We start from the raw sequence: 11891 nt of genomic DNA on the forward strand, positions 1-11891 counted from the left end.
CTGTTGGATTCGCGTGTTTTTTTGTTTAAGAATTGGATAGTTAAAGTGCCTACTTGTGCACTATGAAAGTTAGAGGTCATACTTAAAATTTGAAGTCAAGTTTAGGGTCCAATTTATGTATTATGCCTTCAAATTATATTATTTCATCGTCATATTAACATGAAAAATCATATCTTCTTATTATACTTTGTATATACTCCCTCCGTCCCTATTTAGTTGTCCATATTTCCTCTTTTAGTTGTCCCGTTCATTTTGACAAATCAAGAAAGGACAACAATTTTTTTCTTATTATACCCTTATTTAAATAAAATTGTCATAAATAATGTAAATAAACTTATGAACTTCCCAACATTGATTAGTTATCTTGAGTGAATTTATTTTGAAATTGTAAATTGTACTATAAAGGTAAAATTGTAACTTCACTATGCTAATCATTGTTGCATTAATCTGTGTGTCATTTCTAAAGTAGACAACTAAATAGGGACGGAGGGCGTAATATTTAAATATTAAAATATTTAAACTTTAAAATATTAAAACAATTTAATCCATATTAATTTAAAAAATTAAGTAAATTAAGATAAAACTAGTGTTTGGCCTAAAATTTCCAAATATTTTTGGGTTAAGGTTTTGGAGAATTTCACCATATGTTTGAGAGAAATATTTGATTTATATAAAAAATTTATATATATATACGTTTTAAAAACTATTAAAATAAATTTGTATTATTATTTTATAATGAATCCGTAAAAAGTCACAATAACCAACATTAATACATAATTAATATAATTTGAATATTCACATTAATCCAATATTATATATAAAATATATATATTTCGTACAACAAAATAGAAATAAATTTTAATCCAAAACCATAAATGATGGATATTTTCTAAACTATAAAGATTGTAATAATTTATAAATTTTAAAATATTCCCAAATACTAAAATTTGGTTCTAATTTTTTTTTTTTACTATGATAAAGATTTGATCAGGGCAAAACCACCGCCGCCGGTGACTTTTTGACCTAATCTCACTACTATGGCCACTCAGGCCACTGGTCAGCCTAATCTTTGGGATGGCCAGTCTTCAATACTACAAGAAGCTGCATTCCCACCCTTACCGATAAAAACTAATAGTGCGACCCTTAATATCGAGCTTAATAGTATTGGTTTGCCTAACGACAACAATGATAAATTACAGGTGAACTATGCCAATGCTCTTAGAAATCAGATCACCTATTCGACGAAGAAGGTTGAACCAATTCCTATGAAGACAATCACCTATACGAATGGAATTCCTCGAGTGATGTGGACGGAGAAGGAAGTTAAGAGGATGAACATCATTGAGAATCTCCAATATGCAATAGTTGGTAAATTTTCATATGGTTGGCCGGAACTGGAGGAACTTAGGATGCTTATCCCAAAACAATGCAACATTAAAGGAGAATGTAAGATAGGTCTATTACGCAATAGACATGTCCTCATCAGACTTGATCAACAGGAAGATTTCATCAGTGTAATGTCTAAAAACATACATTACATATTGGCTAAGGACGGATATTCATATTCCATGAGGCCCCTTATTTATGATGAAAAATTTCAGGCTACAGAAGAAACAACACAGGCGCTGGCCTGGATATCATTCCCAGATCTCAAACCCACCTACTTTGTGAAGGAATCCATATTCTCACTGGCAACAGCAGTGGGAAAGCCATTACAATTAGATATGGCCACAATAAACAAAACGAGACCAAGTTGTGCCCAAGTCAAAGTGCAAGTCGATCTTATGTCAGAGTTCCCAATGTTTATTGAAATGGAGATTATGAATGAAGATACGAAGGTTTCAAGAATAGAACAAGTGAAGATTCAATATGATTTTTTGCCTAAATATTGTACACATTGTAAGGTTCAAGGGCATGTGGAGGAGGACTGTAAACATTTACACCCAGAATTGAGGACTGAAAATGGAGGAGGAACGGGGCAGCCAAAAGGTGATGAAGAATCACAGGATGATCAGGAGAAAATAAGAGGGGATGAGTAAAGGAAGAATGATCAACAAGGAAGACGAAGAACAATCAGAAGATATTGGAATCCTACGAATAAAATGTTTACTATGGAAAAAGGTGTTGGCATTAGTGAGAAGGCTAGTACTCCTGGTAAAGCTGACAAGGGGAATGCATTTGCAATCTTAGCAGCCAATGAGGCAGACGGAAGTCACCAGGAGATGAATGAGCAGCAAACGGAGGAAGTAAGTTTTGTTCCTGAGATAAGTAAAGCAGCTGATCAACAACTAGGCAATGAATCCACTAAGGATTGGATCAACAGGGCTTTCACTACACAGCAGGAGAGGAATGATGAACAACATACAAGTAATACTATAGCAGCACAGATGCAACATGGAATTTGTAGCAAAGATGGTAACAATGATAATAATGGGAATACATATTCATCAAAAAATGTAGAAATTATAGTCGAAGTTGTGGAGGTTGTCCACCAGCAAGGAGATATATCTGCTACACATGAAAAAAATGATCAAATTAATGAAAGGGGAAAGATAATAGAAGAGATGCATACAATTGATGAGAACACATGGAGGAATACACATGGGAAGGAAATAGTGGCTTATCATCGACATGAGGATTGGGGAGATGCTACATATCTTGAGCCCCTCCAAACAATGGTTCCAAGTGAGAGGGGATTTCCTTCTACAAATAAACTTCATATATGTGTGGGTGAATCAAATGAGTTAAGCAGCAACCTGCAAGTAACTAGGGGCCTAGATGATGTGCAGGCTATCACAATGGGTAAGAGAAGATCTGCACCTAATGAAGCTTTACATGCCTTAGTTACACATCAGGTCTTACAGGAGAAGGTGCAGACATCTAATCAGAAGAACATATCCAGGGAAGATAGTAATGAAATAAATATTGAAGATGGTGAAGAAGAAGAAAGTGTGCAGTTGGAGAACAATATTTATAAAGAAGCTGACTTATCTCCTCAGATGATGACCAGAGGAAACAAAAGAAAAGGCAAAAAGGTTAATGAGACAAAGTCGACAAGGATACAGGCCAAAAGGAGTGAAAAGAGTGTTTCTCAATGACTCAAAAAGCTTTATTTTGGAATATAAGGTCGGTGAGAACTCAAAATGCATTTCATAGAGTTCAAATGTTACATAGACACCACAAATTCTTCCTAATTGCCTTGATGGAACCTTTTCAAGACACTAGGCATATTCAGAAATACAAAAGAAGGCTGGGCATGCAATATGTCAATTACAACTCCAATGGTCAAATGTGGGTATTTATTCAGGAGGGGATTCATGTGGGAGTAGTCTCAGATTCTGAACAACAATTAACTTTACACCTATCATTTCATAATGGTAATCAGTTCTTGGTCACTTTGGTATATGCTAAATGTACAGCAGTTGAGAGACTGAGGTTGTGGGAAGATATTTATGCAATAGATGATAATCACTCATTACCTTGGATGGTTGGAGGAGACTTCAATGTTGTTATGGAGGAAGAAGAGAAAATTGGTGGACTTCCTGTATATCTACATGAATATGAAGACTTTTCTTTCTGTATCAATTCATGTGAATTAAATGATCTACACTTCTCTAGTAGCCCTTTCACATAGTGGAATGGTAGAGCAGATGAGGATTGTATTTTCAAAAGACTTGATAGGGTGGTTGCAAACCAGGCTATGCAAGATTTGGTTGGTAATATGGAGGTTATGCATTTGGCTAGGACTGGATCAGATCATGCCCCTCTCCTACTGACTACTGGAGGTCCTGTCCCAAATTTCAGCAAACCATTTAGGTTTTTAAAATTTTGGAGTGAAAGTGATGATTTTACGGAGGTGGTTAGACAAAGCTGGGAGGCTGATATATCTGAAAATGTGTTTGTACAATGGAAGATGAGACAGAAAAAAACCAAATTAGCCCTGGCTAAGTGGAGTAGGGCTAAATTTGGGGACATCTTTAAACAATTGCAGATTAGAGAAAAAATAGTTAGACTGAAAGAAGAGTTGTTTGAAGCTGATCCTAGTGCCAATAACAGAATGGTACTTCAATAAGCTCAAACAGAACATAAGCTTTATTTGCATTATGAAGAAGAATTTTGGAGGCAAAAGGCTAGCATCCAATGGAGCACTGAAGGAGATAAGAATACCAGATTCTTTCATTGTCTGGTTAAAGGGAAGAGAAAGAGATTAACATTGAAGAGAATTCTCAAATCTGATGATACCTGGGCTGAGGGAGATGATGAGATCACTAGGGAGGCCTTGAAATTTTACACTGATCAATTCACTGGGACTGAGTGTATTGAAGATTATAGCATGTTACAACACATTGAAGCACAGGTCACACCAGAAGATAACTATCTTATTAAAACCATGCCTGAAGAAGAAGAAATCAAATCTGTTGTCTTTAAGCTGAATGGAGACAGTGCTTGTGGACCTGATGGATTTACTGGTATCTTTTATCAATCTTGATGGCCAATTGTGGGGGCTGATATTGTTAATGTTGTTCAAGCCTATTTCCAAGGTCAAACTCTACCTAAATCAATTACTCATACTAATTTGGTCTTAATTCCAAAAAGAGAGTTTATTCAAACCTTTTCAGACCTTAGACCAATTAGTTTAAGTAATTTCATCAACAAAGTGATTTTCAGAATTGTACATGATAGAATGGAAAGTCTTCTTCCTAGATTAATATCACAAAATCAATCTGGTTTCGTAAAAGGAAGAAATATTGCTGAGAATATTTTGCTGGCACAGGAAATTATAACTGATATTGGAAAGAGGGGGAAACCTGATAATGTTGTTATCAAACTAGACATGGCCAAGGCATATGACAGGGTGAATTGGAAGTTTTTGGCTAGAGTTTTAACTCATATGGGCATTGATAATACAGTAGTTGATATGATATGGAGAATTGTGGCTAATAACTGGTATTCCATTCTCATTAATGGACAAGCTCAAGGATTTTTTCATTCCACAAGAGGTGTAAAGCAGGGTGATCCTTTATCACCTGCTCTATTTATACTAACTGTTGAGGTTTTGACTAAAGCACTGAACCAACTGTTTAATTACAGTGAGTTTAGATGTTTTGGTATGCCTAAATGGAGTGACAACTTAAATCATCTGGCATATGCAGATGATACCATTATTTTCTCATCTGCAGAGAAGAAGTCTTTGGAGTTAATTATGAAGGTGTTGCAGGATTATGAAGCACAATCTGGGCAAAAAATCAACAAGGAGAAGAGTTTCTTCTACATGTCTCACAAGGCGGCAAATGCATCAGTGAAGGTGGTGGAAGACGCTACAGATTTTCTAAGAGGTAAATTTCCTTTAATGTTTCTTGGATGTCCCATTGGGCATGCTAAGAAAAGGAAAGTTGATTTCACAGAATTACTTAAGAAGATCCAAAATAAACTTCAGGTTTGGAAAGGCAAAATGCTTTCCTTTGGGGGTAAGGTAGTCCTTATCAAACATGTGTTGCAAAGTATGCCCATATACTTATTATCTATTATGGCTCCTCCTAAATGCATCATATATGACATTCATAAAATCTTTGCTAAGTTTCTATGGAATTTCAAAGAACAGGGAAGGGCAAAACATTGGATCTCCTGGGATGATATTTGTGTACCTAAAGAAGAAGGAGGTCTTGGCTTTAGATCCTTAGTTGATTTGTCTAAAGCGTTGTTTGCTAAACTTTGGTGGAGTTTCAGAACTGAAAACACATTGTGGTCCAATTTCTTATGGAATAATTATTGCAAGAGGTATGGTTCACAAACTGTAGAATGGAAAGGGGGATCTTAAGTTTGAAAGTTGATGCTACAAGCAAGAGATAATATTGACCAGGAAATATGGTGGGAGCCAAGAAGGGGTCATGCTAGTTTGTGGCATGACAATTGGACTCAACTGGGAGCATTGCAGTATGTAGTACCACTAAATCATACAATTACTGATGATTTTGCAGAAGTTAATCAGGTTATGAGCACTGATGGGTGGAATATGGATATGTTGCGGGAGATGGTTGGAGAAGACATATGTAAGCATGTGAGTACTAACCTAGGGAATGGCATAGTAGTTAATGAGAGGGACAAACCTTGGTGGATGCCTAATAGTAAAGGAAACTTCACTGTTGGAAGTGCCTGGGAAATGGTAAGACAAAGAAAGGACAAGCAGCATAATATTATGGTTATTTGGGAAAAAGGAATACCTTTCAGAGTTTCCTTTCTTCTTTGGAGAATGTGGTTCAAAAGAATCCCTATTGGAGAGGTATTAGTTAGGTTCAAAATTGTTGACTCTGTTGTGTGTGTTTGCTGTAACAATTCAATCGCAGAAACTTTTGACCACTTGTTTATAGCATGTCCAGATGCTAATTTTCTATGGAGATCTATATCAGGAGCTGCAGGAATACAGGGACCTTATATACAGTTGAAGCAAACACTGGACAAATGGTGGGGTGCTGATTGTAATGCTAAATTGAGACCTATATATAATGCAGTACCAATATTTATCATCTGGCAGATTTGGAAGAGAAGAAATGTTATTAGAAATGGGGGACATTTATCCAAGGTCACTATGCTTAGAGAAATCAATAGGAATACTTATCTATTTGCAATGAATAGATATCCTTGGCTAGTTAATATCCCAAGCTCTTGGCCTTGGATGGTAAATTTTTTTGAAGAATATATCCCAAGGCTCTCTTGGAAAGTAGTAAGATGGAACTGGCCTACTATGGGGGTATTTAAATGCAATACAGATGGCTCTAGTAAAGATCAGTTATCACTCAGCTCCAAAGCTTTTTGTGTGAGAAACAGCCGTGGGAATTTAATCTATGCACAAACTGCTTGTATGGCATTTTGCAATGCCTTAGAAGCTGAAGTGAAAGCTTTTAGAAGTGGCTTATTTTATTGTGTGCAAAATAATTACCTTCCTCTTGTGATGGAAACAGATTCCCTAATAATAAAAAAAATCCTTGACGGAAAATGGGAAATCCCATGGGGAATTTTAGTGGACATAAGGTGCATTATGGAGGAGCTAAAAGAGAAGGAAGTGGTGGTCAAACACATTTTCAGAGAGGGGAACAAACTGGCAGATTTTTTAACTAACTATGTCTTCAATTTTGCAGGTACAAATAGCATTCATTTTACATCCGTAGAAGATCTACCAGGACAAGCTCAAGCATTACTACATGGTGATAAACAAGGTATACCAAATCTCAGGACAAAGAAGTGTCAAAATGCAAATTTCAATATATAAAACAAACTCTTTTACAAAGAGGAACAAAGAGAATTTCTTGCCCAACAAAAAGATTTCAGGTCTACAATAACATCGACACAACGATTACGCAAAGAGGAATCTTTAGCAAGGAACACAAAAATTAGGCAAAACGTGGTTAACGGTGTCATAAATCTGCAAAATCAAAGAGGTTACCTAATAAGCTTGAAATTGTTGCAGTGGTATTAGCTTCTCGAAGCTCAGCCTGCACGATTTAAGGTCTGTTAGCTCAATCTCTTTGACATAGCTGTGACAAATTGTTAAGCTCTTGGAGTATGCGTTACCTTGCGGACAGGCTGGACGACTGTTAAGAGTTGAAGAAGTCTTCATCAGATCGGATCCATGGCGTTTGTGAGAATTTTGAACGCCTAGGTGGATACCGCCTAAGCTTTTGATCATTTCGTCTCAATGTCTGCTACTGGAATGCGGCCGGAGTTGCTGATCGTAATGGTGTCTTAAGCTGCGTCGTGCAGCTGCCAAGGAAGAAGACGCAGAGGGTTTCTCCTTCTCTGAATCTTTCTCTGTATTTTGCTTTTGTTTCCTTTATAGTTCCCTATCCTTTTGTTTATTAAAGGACTTGCTTATTTTATTTTTATTGAATAAAAGGGTCTGACCCACTTTTGATCTAAAAAAAAAAAATATGCTCAAACACTACTCTCAATCTTTTCCCAAAACGGAGCCAAAATATTACTCCCTTCGTTTCACAAAGAATGACCTGATTTGACTTGACACGGAGTTTAAATAAATAAAGAAGACTTTTGAATCTTGTGGTCCTAAATTAAAGTTATGTCACATATATTACTCCCTCCGTTTCACAAAGAATGACCTGATTTGACTTGACACGGAGTTTAAATAAATAAAGAAGACTTTTGAATCTTGTGGTCCTAAATTAAAATTATGTCACATGTACAAAATTGCCCTTAATCTTGTGGTCTTAAACATGCCACGTGGAAAGCAAAAAGTAAAATGTTAACAAAAAAGGAAAGAAGTCATTCTTTTTTAAACTTACTAAAAAGAAAAGAAGGTCATTCTTTGTGAAAAGAGGGACTAATTTTTTCCTGTGTAGAGCAGCCATACAGGAACCTATGTTGCCTAATTGGAATCAATTCTTCCATGACAATTGGGTTATAGCTTACTCCTTACTCCATATTATAGTTATTTTAAGTTGATTTTGGAATAGGATTTTACAAATTCAAATTCGTTATACCTTTCCATATTTTGAAGAGGGAATAATTTATGGATGACGATTATGTATTTATGTTGGTAATCCTCAATGAAAATTAAATGAGAGCCATTTCTGTTTAAAGAAAAACAAAATGTAACAGAAAGCATTGCACGGCATTAAACAGCAAAACAAACAATACCCAGTATTGTAACCTCACATTGCAAACTTGAAAGCAAACTTGAAAACATAGCAGAAAGAGTAAAACAACACGACTTCTACATCTCTACCATCTTTATTTCTACTACATCATACCCCACCAACCATCAAAACAGAGTCCATAACTTCAAGCAACTTTCACCTCAATTGATTTTGGTTTCTTTGGCTCAGGAGGGGGCAATTTCTGAACAGTAACAGTCAGAACTCCATCTTGACAAACAGCAGAAATCGCATCAGTATTCGCATTCTCCGGCAGACTAAACTTCCTCATGAATTTCCCAACCCTTCTCTCCATCCTAATAAACTTTGCCCCTTCTTTCTCCTCTTCCCTCTTCCTTTCTCCGCTAATCAACAGCACATTGTCTTCTTCCACCTGCACTTTAATATCTCCAGATTTCAACCCTGGCATATCCACAACAAAAACATACGAATTAGGATACTCCTTCACGTCCGCTGGTGTAGCAGCCATGGCCTTAGCATCACGAACGTAGTTCCTTGATGGTGCATTGACCGACTTGTCGGAATCTTCACCGGCAGCTTCCATCATATGCTGGAGAGTGTGGAAGAGTGGTGTGTTATCGATACCCAGCAACCTCAAATCCATTTTTTTTCAGTATTGAGAAATTTTTTTAATTTTGGTTTGATTTCAAATTGCAGTGAATTTTGGAATGAGGGGTTAGGGTTATATAGTGGAAATGTGGAATGTTCTGGAGGTGGATCGAAGAAGAATGAGGAGAGTTTCTAGGAGCTTCTACTCTTCATCACGTTCTTTCTACACTTGTCTAGAAACTTGCCGATTGCTCCTTTTTATTTTTTATTTTCTTTACACTATTTTTCAAGGGGTTGATATATTTATTTATCAAGAAAATTTACTTATTATTGGTTTGAAAAGGCACTATTCGGATAAACGGAGAATTTTTATATAATCAATATTTTATTACTTATGTGAGACACTTTATTAATTGACGTGTGGACAAAAATATTTTAAAATAAATTATAGAAAAATCTATATTAAAGTTAGATTCTTAATTAGGATGTCTAACTAGTAAGGGTGTGCATTTGGTCGTTTGGATTTTTTGGTTCTTGATTTTAAAAAAGTGTAACACAATTTCATTCAAAATAAATTTGGTTTGATTTGATTTTCTCTATTATGTTTAATTTTTTTTATTTTGTTATTCGGTTATGTCAATAATTTAATATACTTTTTAATATAAATCATAAGTAAAACTTTAAAAAACAATACTTATAATTATATATATTATAGATGTCCAAACATAAAATATAAACTTAATCATAATGAAAGCAATAAATAAAAAGGGACAAAAATAGTTAACTCCAACTTAATTTTTTTTTATATATATCAGATTTTTTGGTTTTTTGGTTTTTTTTTTTAAATCTGAAACCAAACAAAAGAACCAAACAAAGAAAATTATTAATTCAAAATTCAAATAAAAAATTGATTTGATTTAATTTTTTGATTTAATCCAAATAGTGCACAACTATACTGACTAGAGAACAATTTAATGAAACTTAAAAGTAAAAAAAAAGAAAAAGAGAAGAAAATCTCCATATTAAAGAAAAAGAAGGCATAGGCAGCATCGTTTTAAGATTTTAATAATTGCTACATAAAAATTTTGTTTTTATTATTTTTTTAATAGAGTGTACTATTTTAAATGTTCACGTATAATTTAAATTAAAAGTATGATAATTTTTATATTAGCGTATTTTAACTTCTTTCTGTGCAATCAATTAAGAGGAAAATAAAATTTTAACTCATAATATTGATGACACGATTCTGTTGATTTTTATTTTAAGAAGTTATATTAAATCAATACAATCTAATAAAAAAATTAGTGTCATTTAAAAAATCACATTATTTTAAAATAATTTAAAATGACGTCGTTATGCCCTTTTATATTTTTTATAATTTATTTTCAAATAATCTTGTGGGACATTCAATCCAATGTCAATTAATAAACTGTCTCGCATAAATAACCTTGGTTATGCGACTCACAAGTAAAATTTCTCAAGCAAATGGTCTCAAACTCTTGTATGAGCATGTAATTTTTAATAAACAGTCGAGAGAAGTGTTTCTTGATGAAAATTTAGGAGTTCCAGTTCATTCATGTTGCAAGATTGAGAATATTTTTACATTCAATTAGTAAAATTAAGGATTGTTTTTAAGATTGTCGATAATTTAAGAATGAAACTAATAATTCACGATGGATTAAGATATGTTTTCAATACTTACATAAAAAGAAAGGAGTGAGAGAGCAGTAAAAATGCGAAAACAAAACAGTGTTAAATTAACTGAGAAAAAGCCTAAAATAGTCTCTTATCTTTAGGTTAAGATTCAAAGTAATCCTTGAGTTTTCACGTAGAGCACTATTAGTCCCTCATGTTTGAAATATTGGTGCACTTTTGGTCTACCCCCAAACTTATTTTCTATTTTTTAACATAGATTTTGTCGACAATTTGATGTATACAATGTTCAATCGTCTTTTTATATATTTAGTAGAAATAATAACTCTATGTGAGAGAAAATGGGAAGAAGAACACTTTGTTTTATTCAGTAGAAAATATTATTGCAGCTAAACTAAGAGCACCTTAATATATGACGTTGCAAGAAAAGAAAAATTTATATTGTTGCATGCGAAATCAATGTTTTCAACCTCTTGATTTTAGATGCAATAATATTTCTACTAAACAAATTAAGGTGTTTTTTTCCTCACATTCACTCACATAGAGTTGTTATTTCTACTATATATGTATAAAAAGACATTGAATATTCTATAAATAAATTGAGGATAAAATCAATGTTAAAAGATATGCAAAAGTTTGGAGGCGGACAAAAAATGCACCAATATTGAAAATATGAAGGACAATTAATGCTCCATGTGAAAACTCGAGGATTATCTTAATTTAAAGATAAGGAATTATTTTGGGCTTTTTCTCTAAATTAGCTAGGATTTTTTACTTAAATAATATATTTTATTTGATTAATTACCCTTTCTAATGTTGCTTTATGTTTATTACCATTTATGACATTTTTTAGCTTTAATATTCGATACTTGATACCATCAGAGTATATATATATACTCTGATGGTATCAAAAAGTGATTCAATGAAAATATTGCTCAATTACTGTAATGACCCTCCTGGTCATTTCTGTATCTTGCCTTATGTGTGTCGTTTAAAGCGTTCATGTAGCGATCCCAAGTCATT

At 34.0% G+C, this 11891-nt stretch overlaps 1 protein-coding gene across 1 annotated transcript; it reads right to left on the minus strand.

The window, feature by feature from the left end:
• Nucleotides 1–8604: 8604 nt before the first annotated feature.
• On the minus strand, nt 8605–9432 carry LOC102602952 (17.3 kDa class II heat shock protein). Its single transcript, XM_006351545.2, has one exon. The coding sequence runs from the start codon at nt 9268–9270 to the stop codon at nt 8794–8796; it is 477 nt and encodes a 158-aa protein (XP_006351607.1). The 5' UTR covers nt 9271–9432; the 3' UTR covers nt 8605–8793.
• Between the last annotated feature and the right edge of the window lie 2459 nt (nt 9433–11891).

The sequence above is a fragment of the Solanum tuberosum genome, unplaced genomic scaffold (genome assembly GCF_000226075.1).
Source record: "Solanum tuberosum cultivar DM 1-3 516 R44 unplaced genomic scaffold, SolTub_3.0 scf00135, whole genome shotgun sequence".
Lineage (NCBI taxonomy): Eukaryota > Viridiplantae > Streptophyta > Magnoliopsida > Solanales > Solanaceae > Solanum > Solanum tuberosum.

Bases quoted from the DNA above. Each gene is read 5' to 3' on its own strand.
- LOC102602952 (XM_006351545.2), bottom strand. From the start codon at position 9,270: ATGGATTTGAGGTTGCTGGGTATCGATAACACACCACTCTTCCACACT.